The sequence below is a fragment of the Hippopotamus amphibius genome, chromosome 10 (assembly GCF_030028045.1).
Source record: "Hippopotamus amphibius kiboko isolate mHipAmp2 chromosome 10, mHipAmp2.hap2, whole genome shotgun sequence".
Taxonomy (NCBI): domain Eukaryota; kingdom Metazoa; phylum Chordata; class Mammalia; order Artiodactyla; family Hippopotamidae; genus Hippopotamus; species Hippopotamus amphibius.
In genome coordinates this window covers 52,964,672-52,980,882 of record NC_080195.1, presented here as the reverse complement: position 1 = coordinate 52,980,882, position 16,211 = coordinate 52,964,672, and the positions used below count along the sequence as shown (strand labels likewise).

Genomic DNA, 16,211 nt, shown 5'->3' with positions numbered 1-16,211 from the left:
ATATAAGCAACTTATTCCAAAAGTGCATATAGGATGACCAAGTAAGGTTTATTCCATGAATGGATAACCAATTTAACATTTAAAAATCTCTTGATGTGACTCGGCAGCGACCACTGCCCAGATCCGACTTTGCTGGCTCGCAGCTTGCTCCACTTCCTCTACAACCATGTCTGACAAACCCAATATGGCTGAGATTGAGAAATTCGATGTCGAAATTGAAGAAAACAGAAACGCAAGAGAAAAATCCACTGCCTTCAAAAGAAACGATTGAACAGGAGAAGCAAGCAGGCGAGTCATAATGAGGCATGTGCCACCAATATGCACTGTACATTCCACAAGCATTGCCTTCTTGTTTTACTTCTTTTAGCTGTTTAATTTTGTAAGATGCAAAGAGGTTGGATCAAGTTTAAATGACTGTACTGCCCTTTTCACATCAAAGAATGGAGAACTACTGACAACAAAGGCCACGCCTGCCTCTCCCCATCTGCCTGTCTGGCTGGCAGGGAAGGAAAAGAACTTGCATGTTGGTGAAGGAGGAAGCTGGGTGGGACGACAGTGAAATCTAAAGTAAAAGCAAGCTGGTCCAAGGAGTCCTGCAGGCTGTAAAATCCAGTTTAATCAGAGTGCCATTTTTTTTGTTCAAATGATTTTAATTATTGGAATGCACAATTTTTTTAATATGCAAATAAAAAGTTTTCAAACCTAAAAAAAAAAAATCTCTTGATGTAACCATTTGAATAAATTAATGGAGGAAATCATATGATGATTTCAATAGATGCTACAAATTATTTGATAAAATTCAAAGCCAATTAAAATCTCTTGTAAAACAGAAATAGAAAGAAACTTCCATATATACATCCTTATAAATATCAGCAACCAAAATTAAGCATTGCATTTAATGGGACATTCTCATTATATTCAGGAATAAAATGAAGACATCTCTAATCTTCATAATTATTAAATATTGTTTGGCAGTCCTATCCAATAATAGAAAAGAAAGGAAAAAATGAGATATAAATGTTGTAAACAAAGAGGAAAAATTATCACTATCACTGTCTATTAAGAAAAATCAAACTAATCTGAAAATCTATTCAACCTAAAAAGAAAACAAAAAAGATGGCAGTGTGAAAGAGAAACAGAAATGACCTGTCCTACATATTAGCCATTTGGAAAATATATTAGAAAAAAATCCAATTCAGAGCAATGATAAAACTCATAAACTGCATAAGAGTAACTTTTAAACACGTACACTCAACATATAAGAAAAATAAAATCCAAATATTACCAAAGGATATAAAACAGGGCCTTAATAAATTTACATTAAAACTCATAACCACTATTATTTACTTGCTGAATGTTAGGCATGGGGCTAAATTCTTTATAAATATTATATTATTTAATCATCTCAATAACCCCATTGAGTAGTTGTGTTCATTGTGTTCATCTTCATTTTACAAGTGAAGACACTATAGATCACAGAGAACACATCACTTACCTACAGACACACAGTCTTTAAATGGTGAAGAGAACATTCAAATCCCATTTTGTCTGGCTCAAGGCCTGAGCTCTTAGTCACTATGTAATACTCAGGAGATTGAAAATTAAAATGAATGGAGGAACCACTCAGGGAACTTAAATGATTAAGGGGCAGAAGGGAAAGTGTGGGGAAATTGAAGAACATATGTCGTCCCTGAACTGGGCAACTACTACTCACCAGGCAACTGCCAATATGTGGACCTGTGAGCCCAGTATAGGCAGATTTTCCAATTCTTAAAAAGAAACTAGAAATCTGATGTGGATACCCAATGTTCTATTTCCAAAACTTTAAGGAGGGCAGGGTGGGGAGTGATGAAAATGGCAGTCCTTCCAGGGGAATGTCCTTCCACAGAAACAATGAAAAAAATAAGTAAAAACTGTCAGTCAATTTTGTTGGGACCCTGGAAAGGTTTTCAGCAACCAAGTGAATGCTGAGTCAAGAAAGAGGCAACTTACAAAGAGTAGGAAAGTAGTGCAGCATTTTTACTTGTCCTTGCTACCAGTTCCTCATCTTAGCAACAGTTTTGAAGATAGCGGCCCATGTTCACACTGTTGTACCACAGCCCCTGGTTCCAGAAGGAACAGAACACATCTTGCTTTCAAAGAATTGTGTTTGTCTTTTTTAACTTGTCTGAGGGCTACCCGAAGGACTGACACAAGGTGCCTAATGGATAGAATATCAAGACAGAATATCAGTATGAAAAAACAGGACTTGAACAACACTATAAACCAACTAGATCTAACAGATATATAAAGAACATTCCACCCAAAAAAGCAGATACACATTCTTCTCATGGAACATTCTCCAAGAAAGACCCTACCTTAGGCCACAAAACAAGTCTTAATAAGTTTAAAAGATTGAAATCCTAAGAAGTATTTTCTTTGATACACACCTTGGAATGAAGCTAGGTATCAGTAACAGAAGGAAAACCAGAAAATTCACAAATATTTGGAAATTAAACCACACAGTTTTAGATAACCAATGGATGAAAAAAGTATTACAAGGGAAATGTATACCTTGAGATGGGTGAAAATACCTTGAAATGGATGGAAATAAAAATATAACATACCAAAACTTATGGGATACAAGGAACGCAAAGCTCCAGAGGAAATTTACAGTTGTAAATGCCTACCTTAAAAAAGAAGAAAGATCTCAATTGATAACCTAACTTTACACCTTAAAGAACTATAAGGAGAAGAGCAAACTAAACCCAAACTAGAAGACGGAAAGAAATTCTATTCTAAAGAATTGATTAGAGATAAATTAGAGTAGGAAAAAATAGAATCAACAAAACAAAAAGTTGGTTTGTTGGTTAGTTCCTTGAAAAGATCAGCAAAATTGACAAACCTTCAGCTAGACTTACAAAAAATAGAGAAGTATTAAATAACTTGTCAGAAATGAAAGTGGGGACATTCCTACCAACTTTATGGAAGTAAAAAGGATTGTAAGAGAATGCTATGAACAACCATATAGCAAAAAAATTAGATAACCTAGATGAAAGGACAAACTCCTAAAAGCACACATACTACCAAACCTGACAAAAAAAATAGAAAATCTCTATTTTTTTATGTGACCTATAACACATAAAGAGACTGAATGAACAACAGTAAAAACAACAACAGTAACTGAACAAACCCAGGAATAGATGACTTCACTGATGAATTCTACCAATCATTTACAGAAAAATTAACACCAATCCTTTTCACACTCTTCCAAAGAATAAAAGAGAAAGGAGCACTTTCTAACACATTCTATGCACCAACATTACCCTGATACCAAAGCCAGACAAAGACATCACAAGGAAAAAAAAACTACAGATAAATATCTCTTATGAATATAGATGCAAAAATCCTCAAGAAGATACTAGTAACTAAAACCAGAAGCATATTAAAAGCATCACACTCTACACACTACTATATACAAAAAAGGATAAACAACAAGGAACTATAGCACATGGAACTATAGTCAATATCTTGTAATAACATACAATGGAAACAAATCTGAAAAAGAACAGATATATATATATATATATATATATATAACTGAATCACTTTGCTATACACCTGAAACATTGTAAATCAACTATACTTCAATTAAAAATAAAAATAAAGGGCTTCCCTGGTGGCACAGTGGTTGAGAGTCTGCCTGCCAATGCAATGGACACAAGTTCAAGCCCTGAGCCAGGAGGATCCCACATGCCTCGGAGCAACTAAGCCCATGTGCCACATCTACTGAGCCTGTGCTCTAGAGCCCTTGAGCCACAACTACTGAGCCCACATGCCACAACTACTGGGGCCCCTGTGCCTAGAGCCTGTGGTCCACAACAGGAGAAGGCACCGCAATGAGAAGCCTGCGCACCACAGCAAAGAGTAGCCCCCACTCACCACAATTAGAGAAATCCCATGTGCAGCAATGAAGACCCAATGCAGCCAATAAATAAATAAATAAAAATAAATTTAAAAAAATAAATTTAAAAAAAAAATTAAAAAAGCATCACAGTTCATGACCAAGTAGGATTTACCCCAGGAATGTCAGGGTGGTTCACCATATAAAAATTAATCAATGCTATGCACTACATTAATAGAATACAAGAGAAAAAAACACATAATCATCTCAATTGCTGCATAAAAGGCAATTTTAAAAATCCAACACTTTCTTTATAAAAACACTCAAAAACAAGGATAATCTGATAAAGGTCTTTGATGAAAACCCCACATCATACTCAGTATTGAAAGCCTTCCCCTTATGATCAGGAATAAGGCAAGGATGCCCACTTTCATAGCTTCTATTCATCATTGTTATGGAAATTCTAGTAAGCATATTAGGCAAGAAAAATCAACTCCATTCAAAATGGACAAAAAAGAATAAAACCATCCCTATTCACAGATGACATGATCTTATACTGGGTTAGACAAAAAGTTCATTCAGGTTTTTTCATAAGATCTTACAGAAAAATCTGAATGAACTTTTTGACCAACACAATAGATAGAAAATCCTTTAAAACTCACAAAAAACTGTTAGGAATAATAAGCAAATTCAGCAAAGTTGCAAAATATAAGGTCAACTCACAAAAATCAGTTATATTTCTATACACCACCAATGAACAACCCAAAAAATGAAAGCAAGTAAACAATTTCACTTACAATATCATCCAAAAGAATAAAATACCTAGGAATAAATTAAACCAAGCAGAGGTTGAAAGACTCATACACTGAAAGCTACAAAAGATTGCTGAAAGAAATTAGAGAAGATATAAATAAATAGAAAAATATCCTATGTTGATGAATTAAAAGATTTAGTATTCTTAGAACAGCAATACTAACCCAAAGCAATCTACAGATTCAATGCATTCTCTATCAAAATTCCAGTAGGCTTTTTGCAGAAAAGGAAAAGCCAATCTTAAAATTCATGTACAACTTCAGGGGGCCCTAGCAATTGAAAACAATATTGAAAAAGAACAAAGTTGGATAACTCACACTTCCTAATTTCAAAATTTACTATAAAACAATAGGAATCAAAACAGTGTGGCACTGGCATAAGATACACAGATAGACTAATGGAATAGAATTGAGAATCTAGAAATAAGCCTCACATCTATGGCTGTAATGAACTACATAATTACGTCCTCCTCAAATTCACATGTCAAGGCTCTAACCAACACACCCACAGCCAACAGTAAGAGGCAAGATGTGGCACAATTTGAATTCTTTTAGATATAGCTGGTGAGAGTGCAAATTGGTACTACCATTTTGGAAATCTGGCTGGCAGTATTTACTAAAGCCAAACATGAGCCTATTCTATGATCCAGGAATCCCACACTGGTCTATTCCAAGAGAAATGAGCACTTACGTCCACCAAAAGACATGTACAAGAAAGTTCTAAATAGTTCCAAACAACAAACAGTCCAATGTCAATCAACATCTAAGTTGATAGTTTGTGGTATAAGCATACAATGGAATATAGCACAGCAATGAAAAATAACTATATACTGCTATGTGTAAGAATGTGGTTTAATCTCACAGACATAATGTAGACTGAAAGAGGCCAGAATAAGAATCATATTGTGTGATGTTCAAAAACGAGAAAAACTAAGCTATAGAAACAGAGATCAGGACAGTACTTAACTTTGGGAGGGGTAGTCACTGGGTGAGGACATGAAGGAATCTTCTGGAATATTGGAAATATTCTGTATCTTGATCTGGGCAATTTAGACATAAATGTATATGTGTGTAAAAATTCTTCAAGCTGCACACTTAGCTTTGTGCACCTAACTCTACTTAAGAAAAAAAGAAATACATACATACTGAAAAGTACTAAAAGAAAATATGTGGGGAACATTTATATAATCTTAAATGATAACAAAGCATGACCCCAAAGAAAAAAAGCTAGAAAGGGAAAAATTTAACTTCATAAACCAAAAAATATAAAACTATATGGCAAATAAGCCAGAAAACTTTATTCGCAAAGTTTTATATAGTCTTATACTGCAAAGAATTAAGTATTTTAATATGTAAGAAGCTCTTAAAAATCAATAAAGAAAAGACAAAAGCAAGACTAGGAAATTTACAAAAAAAGAAATCCAAAGTCATTAAAAATATAAAAAAGAATACAAATTAAACAAAATACTATTTTTCACTTAACAGATAGGAAAAAATGAAAAACATGTACAGAACTGGACTTGGCACAGGCAAAGAGCATTCTCACATACTACTGGTGGAGCTAGAAATTGGCCCAGCTTTTCTGGAAGGCATTTTTAAATATAGTACTTTCAAAACACCAAAATGAGCACACTTCCTTAATCAAGCAATTCCACAACAGAAAATTTATCTTAAGGAAAAAATATGACAAACTTGTAAAATGTTTGTACAATGATGGTCAATGAAGCACTGTTAAAAGCAACAAAATAAATTCATATAATAAATTACGTATATATTTTTAAATAGCTACTCTTTACGAAGCACATATGAGCTAATTTATATATGTTATCTCTAGTTTTCACAAGAATTCTGAGAACTATTATATTATTCCCATTTTCATGCACAGATGAGAAAACTGAAGTTCAGAAAAATGAGATTTGTTCAAACTCAACAATCTAGTAAGTGGCAGATACAGAATTAAAACAAACTTGGCCTAACTCCAAAAGCCAATGTTCTTTAATTTAGATTACATTTCTTGACATGGAAGAACATTTAAACCATAGCATTAAATGAAAATGCTGTTTATAGAACAGTTACATGGTTTGATTCCATTTTGTAAAATATACACATACCTATAGATATCAGATGTATAGATTTGCAAGCGAAAAATTCTAGAAAGGTACACATGAAAATGTTAATGAAGGTTATCCCTTGGATGTTTGGGGAATTTTTTTAAACTTATGCTTGTTTTTCTTACTTTTCTACAATAATTACATTTAATTCATAAATGGAAAAACAAATCTACAAAACCAATGCCCCTTTGAAGTTGCAAACCATAGCGCATCACTTATGTTACTTCAAATGTAGCATCCATTTGCTTCACACATTTTTAGATAAATAAATAAGGCAAACCTTTAATATATTTATATTCAACAAACAAGTCTTGAGCACCTACTGTGTTCTAGGTACTGTCAGGTAAAGGATTTTATTTCAGTGCATCTAAATTCTCCTTCTGCTCCTAAGTGTGGCACCAAAGGTACCCACTCTCTCTCTCACTCCTTAATTACTATTATTTTCATTTGGATTTTAAATCTTATCTCTAATTATTGAATGCAATTAAACCCATATTAAGAGAATATCTGGCATTATACTACCAAACCTTGGCCCACCTCAGTGATTTAGGCTTTGGAGGGCCAAACTCTCATATCATCACCTCTGTACTGCCCTCCTCCTGAGAGGAGAGGGAATGCTGGCCCGAAGTGGATTCTTAAGGTTTATTTCAAAAAGGGAGGGGCAAACCTCAAAAACGTGGACCCCACTGGCCACCACCCCAAGTGCAAATTCCCCACCTGTTAAATATTCCTTCCCATATCTCTTCCCCATCTTCCTACTCCTTTTCTTTCTGGAACACTGGCTCCTAACTCAACCCTCCCTTCTTCTATAAGACCATTGGATGGTGTGATTTTAAAACCCATTCACGCCCTCTCCTCCCTCCAGCCCTCCAACCACATGACTAATTCAGCAAGAAAACGCTTGGAGGTTGAGTTTCCACAGTCAGGACAGCTCTTCCCAGAGAAGATGGAAACAGCTGCTCACCAGCCCCGGCGAGACAAGAAAAGAGGATGCTCCTGCAGCATGAACTGCCGAGGGGTGTGTGGGGGTGAGGGTGAGGAGGAGAGCAAAATCCTCCTCTCTACACTCTTTTACTGTGAAGAAAGATACATTTGACTTTGCTAACGTGGGTGTTAGAAGGATTAAAGCCTTCCTGGTACCACTGAAAACAGTACTGACGCTGTTTGTAAAGGCAGAATTTTAAAAGTTTTTGGGTTTTTTTTTTTTAATTAAAAGAAAAAGCACAGAAGTTGGCCACATTACCCCAATACCGATTAGAGTCTACAGAAAAATAACATTTAGCAGAACCATTTACTAGCAGCACAGTGCCCATCAGTAATGTGACACTCTGGGGTACCACGATGGTTATATACAAAAGTCATATAGCCCAGGAAACAGGGATTTGATTGATGGCAACAGTAACCTCTGTTCAGGTCTGCCGCCCTCGTGTGGTTGGACGCGGGTTCATCGCTAACATTTTGTTAGTTCGAGTGATACCTGATGGGTCCTATTTCACACACAAGAGCTGTGAACCTCCACAAGAAAACGAGGAGGGGACCTCTCTAAGGCACCGATTCAGAGCCCTGAGGCCTGGTCACTGGGCGGTAGCGACGCCAGCCTGTGGGCATCACCTCTTTTCTGGAAAGCGTGACCGCCCCTGCGCTCGCACCCACACTGAGAGCCCAGAGGCAGCCCCTCCCCAGGCAGCGGCGGGGCGCCCCGCTCACCGCCCCGCACCCACCCGCATCGGCGGCCTGCGCTCAGGGAAGCGCCCGAACTAAGCCCGCGGGCATTGTTGTCACGTGCGCTCCGAAGGTCGCCTAGACGACCCGGCCCGGCCACACCCACAGCGTCTGGCAATCTAGACCTGTCTGGCACCAGGCAAAAATGGAAGAGCCTCCAGAAGAGGATCTGGACGAAATCCAAAGTACAGCCAAGTCCCCAGATGACGGCCACACAGATGGCCAGGAAGACAACAGACAGAACCAGGATGAAGTGGAGGCGGGTGACCAGACTGATCACAGAGCAGCTGACCAGGCTGCCCAAAGAGTGTCTGGCCTGGCTGAACCCAGCATAGTTGATCAAGCTGACCACAAAGCATATGAACCCACGGGGGAAAGAACAACTGATCCGGCTGACCTCAGAGCATCCAACCATGCTAATGTTGCCGATCTTAGAGCATCTGATCCGGTTGACCGAAGAATGTCAGAACAGGGGAACAGCAAGGCCTCTAGCCAAGCTACTGGTGTCGAGCCTGACAGCCAGATGTCTGCTCTGCCTGAACAAGGTACTTCTGAACAGATTGAACAAAGGGCTTTTGAGCAGATTGATCACAGAATGTCCAGCCTAGCTGAGAGAAGAGCTTCTGAACAAATTGACCATAGACCATCTGTCCCATCTTTACAAAGAGCCTCTGTGCAGAGTGATCACACAATGTCCCACCCGGCAGACCAAAGAACTCCTCAACAGATTGAGAGTAGATTGTCCGGCCTGGTTGAGCGAAAAACTTCTGAACAGCTTGATCATCAATCGTCTGACCAAGTTGACCACAGAACATCTATAAAGCCTCATCGCGAAGTGTATGAGCAAGCCACTACCCCAGCTGAACACCAGGCTGCTGACCCTGACGAGGCTGGCAGTGCATCCAAACAGGTTGACAGCTTAATGGAAGAAGATGATTACACAGAAGACAACCTGTTTGACTATGGAGAACGTAGCAGGTCTGATGACAGATTATTTCACCAGCTTGGCTACAGCAAGAAAGACAAAGAGGCTGACTTCAGAGTACAGCCCTGCAAATTTGAGCCTAGCCAGACAGACAGCAGTATATCCAAGGCTTCCCTTGAAACTGACACGGAAAGTGTAGTTGATCTGCAAGCATTCGTCCCATTTGATAACAGATTCTCCAGTATTTTCCAAATAAAAGACCAGGCTTACTCCAAAAAATTTCCCTCCATTGAAACCAAATTGGATTCTATCAGCAGTCAAGAAAAAACTCAACCTATGGAAACCAAGCCTGTAAGTTGAAGGGGCATTTGATACCCACATGGGAGGTTGGAGGTCAAGCCAGGGGCCTGGGAGAAGGCAGGGGGAGGGCACATGTTGTGGTATGTGTGACCAATAGGATTCAGGGAGGGCCTGAGAAGGGTGGGAAATAAAGAGATGGGTTGTCTTGTCTGCTACCCTAAGTAAGGCCATCAGAAAGGATCAGTGAACCAGGATTCAGGAGACCTGGGTTTCAAGTCCTGGTTCTGCTGCTAACACTGGAACACTTAAGTCTTTTCCCCTCTCTGGGCTTCTAACAAAGGAAAGGAATTTGAAGTCAGTTGGAGATCTCTGTGAAGGGAAAAGTATTTGAAGTGGATTGGAGATGTCTAAGGTACCTCCTGGGACTTAAGGTGCAATACGTTGCCTGGACAATTAGCCAGGTCTCCCAGAATAACATCTTTAATTACTGTTGCTCAGATCCCATCAATACCAGATTCCACTGATAACAGCAACAATAGCAACAAAACTTCCTGGGGATTTTCAATTCATTAAAGAGTCTTTTGGGGGATATTTCCATTTTAGGATGGTATTTCAGAATACCAGGAAAGAGGCAGTTCTCAGGCATACAGTCAGTCTTATAGCAGGCGATTCCCTCCTCTAGTATATGAAGATCCTTATCAAGTTTCACTACGATACATGGAGAAGCACCACATTCTGCAAATATTCCAGGTAAACCTCTCAACCTCTTTTTTAATTGTAAGTTTTAAAGTAATTACAATGTAAAAGACAAACTTTAACCTGGCTTTTAAGAGGTACAAGAAAGGGAGTTTGCTATGAAAGGGATATAATCTCAATGAGAAGTCAGTAAGTGCATTAAGATGTATTAACCAAAAGTAGTAAGTGATAAACACCAAATGAATGATTCTTACCATGATATGAAGCCCTTCAGAGGAATCAGAGATCTGATAGGTTAGTTGCTAGAGAAAAAAATTGGCGAAGGGTTAAAGTTTGAGCCAGACTAGGAAGGAAGGACAAAATATTGGCAATTGAAAAGGAGAGAGAAAGACTTCCCCGAAGGAATATAATACTTTCAAAAGATGACCAACCTGTGACCATCTAAGAAACCACATTCTTTAGGAGAAAAATGAAGTAGTTAAAAGTTGCTTCTAATTATTGAAATTACGAATTTTATTGACCTCAGGATATGGGGTTGGAACCTTCTTTAAAGTATGATATTTCTTGGCCAATATAGAATTATAAAATATTATCACATAAAGTTTTTGCTGTTTTGTGGGTTGTTTTTGCTTCTGTTCTGCTGGCCTGTGTATTTTTATGTTAATATTATTACCCAGCAAGATATATATATACATATATAATGACATATATACATGAAGTAACTTCGTGGTTAGAAAGTCGTAAGAAAGAATGACGCACCTCAAATGAAAACATTTAAACTGAAAGAATCTAAGTTTAAAGAAGTAGGATATAGAGGAGAATGTATAAATTTTATAATCTGTTAACCCAAGGCTCCAAGCTAACTTTGCCCCTTCTCATTTTTGTGACTTGGAGGAAATTACCTAACTTCTGTGAATCTCAGTTTCCTCATATAAAATAGGGATAAGTGATATTTACTTTGTTAACTCTGCTCTATACCTTTTCTTTCTTTAAAATGTCCCTTTGTGGGAGAATGCTAATGCCTGGATTTTCTGGCTTTAACCAAGGAACTACTAATTATTAAACTGAAGGATGAAAGCTGTAGAAAGTAGAATTCTAATCATACTGTAATTTTCTTTGTCTGTCAAGAAAAAACAATGCTTATACATTGAACATTGCTTTAAGAAAAATCAGTTATAAATATGTGTTCAGGAGAAACATATATGAAATAACTAATTAGTATGGGTGCATTAAACAGACCAGAATATTTTATACCAGAAATTTTCCCTATTGTTTTTCTTTGCAAATGAGAATTATGCTTACTTTATTATAATTTTTTGAGTTATTCAACAACAACAAAATGTATGGAAGTGGGTCTCTAAAGTTTTTTATATTCTTTCTCATTTATTATCACAAATGCTGAATATCATTTTCACCTTTTAGAATCAAATGCCTTAGAAGGAAGGTTCTATGTAAAAAAATCATACAGTGTTTTAAAATTTTTATTCAAAAAATTTTCTTTGTTCTTCAAAGCAAATAATTTACTGATTTCTCAGTCTAGCAAAATCACAATTCTCAAAACAAAAGCTTTCCCCAACACTTTGCCACTACCTCTTTGATCTTAAAAACTAGAAAAATATCCATCGCTATTCATTACTAAATTTTCATTCCTCCACATTTTACCTTAATTTGCCCAAATTTATCAGTAGTAAGAAAGTAATTTGTCACTATGCAGAGATATACAAATTTCTTTAAAATGCTATGGTACATGGTAGGTTAATGCAAAAGATCGCTTCAGGTGTAACCTGACCACACAACTTTAGCTCAGAACCGTAATGTGAAGTCTTACTCTCTCTCTCTCTCTCTCTCTCTCTCTCTCTCTCTCTCTCTCTCAGCAGATCACTGAAAACTTAGTCTATGAAAAGCCAGAAGACCCCCTGAATTTTATGCTGTGCCAGGTATGGAATAGGGGAAAAAGAACAACCTTGTTATTCTGTTTGTTATAAAATATAGCACATATACAGGTGTACAAAACATGTGAAACTCAGTGAATTCTCACGAAATGAACATACCTGTAACTACCATTCAAGTTAAAAAACATTAAAACAGTCCCAACACCTGAGAAGCCCCCTTTCTTTTCCTCACGGCTATCCCTCCCCACAAAGGGACAATTATTCTGACTTTTATGATAATGACATTCTCACTTTTCCTTATAATGTTACCATGAAAGATGAACCATGAAACAGTTTTGTCTAGACTTGTCAGCTTTTTTAAAATTTATTTTTTAATTTAATTTTATTTTTTTTAGTGGTTAAGCGCATGACTTCTAGAGCCAAACTGCTTTACTTTTTAGACTTTAAAAATGCTTTTTAAATTTGTAATGCAGCTTTAAAAGGTTACTTTCCATTTACAGTTATCACAAAATATTGGCTATATTCTCCATGTTGTGCAATACATTCTTGAGCCTGTCTTACACCTGATAGTTTGCCCCTCCCCCCCACTGGTAACCATTAGTTTGTTCTCTATATCTGTGTAGACGTGTCCACTTTTTAAACTTTATGCAAAGGAAACTATGTAGTAGGGATTCATTTGTTCATTCTTTTGCTCAAAACTACGTCTGTGAGATTAATGCATGCTGTTGTGTGTGGCTGTAGTCCATTCACTGTCATTGCTGTATAGTATTCATTGTATGAGATGCCACAAGGTATCCATTCTGTGATGGATGTGGACCTTCACGTTATTTCCAGCTTGGAGCTATCAGAAAATTTTTCCTAGGAACTTTCATGTGCATGTCTCTTGGTGCACATACACACACGTTTCTCTTGGGTACATTCCCACAAGAGAATATGCTGAATTGTAATGCGTTTGCTCAGCTCTAACAGAATATTTCAAACAATTTCCCAAAGTGATTGTACCAATTTACACTCCCGATAGCAGTGTGTGTTAGAGTTGCAGCTGTCTTCCATCCTTACCACTTACACCCAGCACTTAGTATTATCAGTCTGTTCAGCATTAGCCTTTTTAATGGATGAACAGTGATAAATCATTGCAGGTTCAGCTTGTTTTTCCTGAACACTAAAGCAGTTGCATACCTTTCATTTTTTTATTGGCCATTTGGAAATACTTTTTTTTTTCCTATTGTATTGTCTTTTTTTAATCATTTTTAACAGTTTTCTGTATATTCTGGCTATGAACTCTTTGTTGATGTGTTTGTTGTGGGTATCTTCTCCCACTCTCTGCCTTCCTGTTTTATCTCTTAAAGGTATCTTTGGATGAACAGGAATTCTTAATTTTTATATACTCAAATTTAATAATCTTTTTATTACTTCCGGTGTCCTACTTTAGAAGTCTCTCCTTAGCCCAAGCTCCTCACCATAGTCCCTATAAAATCTTGCAGAAGTTTGTTTATGGGGTTTTGTTTTTTTGTTTGGTTGGTTGGTTTCAGATTTATTTTGTTTTTTGCCTTTTACATTTATATCCAATCAACCTGGAATTGATTTTGTGTAGGATGTAAGGTGGGGTTAAGTTTTATTTTCTTCAAAACAGACATCCAGTTGTCCAAGCACCTTATATAGAAAGACTACTTTCCACACTGTCTTTTATTTGATTCCTATACTATATTTGTTGATCCTTGCTCCACTACAAGAATCTCTTAATTAGAATACTTCATAATTTACCAGAGCAAGTCCTCACATCTCATTCTTCTTTTAAAATACCTTGGGTGTCCTTAGGTCTGCACATTTCCATTTCAGCATTTAGAATTATTTGTCAAGGGGCTTCCCTGGTGGCGCAGTGGTTAAGAATCTGCCTGCCAATGCAGGGGACACAGATTCAAGCTCTGGTTCAGGAAGATCCCACATGCCACGGAACAACTAAGCCCATGCGCCACAGCTACTGAGCCTGCGTTCTAGAGCCTGCAAGCCACAACTACTGAGCCCATGCACAGCAACTACTGAAGCCTGCGAGCCTAGAGTCCATGCTTCGCAATGAGAAACCACTGCAATAAGAAGCCTGAACATCACAGCAAAGAGTAGCCCTCCTCTCCGCAACTAGAGAAAGCCACACGCAGCAATGAAGACACAACGCAAATAAATAAAAAATAAATTTCAAATTGTATAAAAATTTTAGAAAAAATTATTTGTCAAGTTACACACACACACACACATACACACACACTAGCAAATACTGATGGGTTTTTGGAGGGGACTGCATTGGCTCTGTTGATTGATTTGGGAAGAAGTAGCAGCTTGAAACAATAAGTTTATCCTCTCTATCTAGGTCTTTAATTTCTTCCAGTGTAGTTATTATTTGCATTAATTCTCTCTTTATTTATCAGTTTTCAGAATAAAAATCTTTCATAGAGTTGTCTAAAGGTGACCAATGTTTTAGTATTATTATCAACTCATAGAGTTAAATGTACTTCGTGTATTTCAATCCCTTCCAGTTATTATTCTTGATGATGCTCAGATTTTCCTGTTTGAAGCCAATGTGAGCATTTTGAGAATGACTCCTAGCGCTTTTAACACTCCTCATAATCTTTCTTCATGTCATTCCTTTGTGCTATCACAAGATGTTCTAGAAACAACTTGTGCTTTTTCTGCCCAAAATCTGAAAGCAGCCATTTCTTCTCATCAAATCTTGATTTGTTAGCCTTTCTTATTTTAGCCATTCCATTAATATCCTGTAGTTTTAATGTGGCTTTCCCTAGTGGAAATATTGAACAGCTTTTCACATACTTATTGGTCATTCATATATCGCCTCTTGTGAAGTGTATATTCAAATCTTCTATCCGTTTTTAAATCAGGTTGTGGTTTTCTTATTACTGAGGTGTAACAGTTTTTATATATTCTGGATATACCAGTCTGTTATCAGATAAATGTAGGTCAAATATTTTCTCTCATTGTGTAGCTTTCCTTTGATTTTTCTTTACAATGTCTTTCAAAGAGCAAACATTTTTAGTTTTCATAAAATATGATTCATGAGTCTTTCCTTTTAGAGTTTTTGCTTTTTGAGTGCTAGCTAAGAAATCTTTACCTGATCCAAGTTGCAAAGATATTCTCCTGTGTTTTCTTCTAGGAAATTTAGCATCGTCACTTTAAAACTTAGGTCTGTGATCCATGGATAGTTATTTTTTGCATATGGTGTCATATTAGTTTTCTTTTGATGCTGTAACAAATTATTATAAACTTAGAGGCTTACACCAACACAAATTTCTTATCGTTCTGTAGGTTAGAGATCTGATACAGGTCTACCATACTGACATCAATGTGTTGGCAGGCCCGGCTTTGTTCCTTTCTGGAGTCTCTAAGGGGAGAATCCATTTCCTACTCATTTGGGTTATTGGCAGAATTCAGTTCCTGTGTTTGTAGGACCAAGATCCTTGCTGGCTGTAAGCTGAGAGCCATTCCCGATTTCTAGTGGCCACTGCGTTCTTTGGCTTATGCCCCTCCCTTTTGTATCTTCAAAGCCAAGGACAGCAGGTCGAGTCCTTCTCATGTGAGTCGTGCTCTCTTAATCAATCTAGCTAGTGATTAATCACTTTTGTTGATCTTTTCAAAGAACCAGCTTTGGGCTTTATTATCTTTTCAATTCAGTTACTTTTTTGCACCTATCTTTATCATGTTCCTTCCTCTTCCTAATTTTGGTTTACTTTACTGTTTTTTCCTGCCTTCTTAAGGTGAAGCCTTAGATCGTTGATTTTAGACCTTGCTTCTTTTCTCATATAGACATTTAAAACATGTTTCTGTCTAGGCACTGCTTTAGTTGCATCTCACAAATTTTGA

The 16,211-nt window shown here is 37.1% G+C and overlaps 1 protein-coding gene across 1 annotated transcript; it reads left to right on the top strand.

The window, feature by feature from the left end:
* Positions 1–8,673: 8,673 nt before the first annotated feature.
* Positions 8,674–15,797, top strand: TEX55 (testis expressed 55). Its single transcript, XM_057696407.1, has 4 exons — positions 8,674–9,804; positions 10,357–10,503; positions 12,324–12,386; positions 15,657–15,797. Exons 1-4 carry the CDS (start codon positions 8,674–8,676, stop codon positions 15,795–15,797), a joined length of 1,482 nt encoding a protein of 493 aa, XP_057552390.1.
* Positions 15,798–16,211: the final 414 nt, after the last annotated feature.

What these genes read in the sequence shown, in the direction of transcription:
- TEX55 (XM_057696407.1), top strand. Translation starts at nt 8,674, where the DNA reads ATGGAAGAGCCTCCAGAAGAGGATCTGGACGAAATCCAAAGTACAGCC. An exon ending in AACCTATGGAAACCAAGCCT is followed by an intron (nt 9,805 to 10,356) that starts GTAAGTTGAAGG and finishes TTTCCATTTTAG; the next exon opens with GATGGTATTTCAGAATACCA. An exon ending in TGAATTTTATGCTGTGCCAG is followed by an intron (nt 12,387 to 15,656) that starts GTATGGAATAGG and finishes ATCGTTCTGTAG; the next exon opens with GTTAGAGATCTGATACAGGT.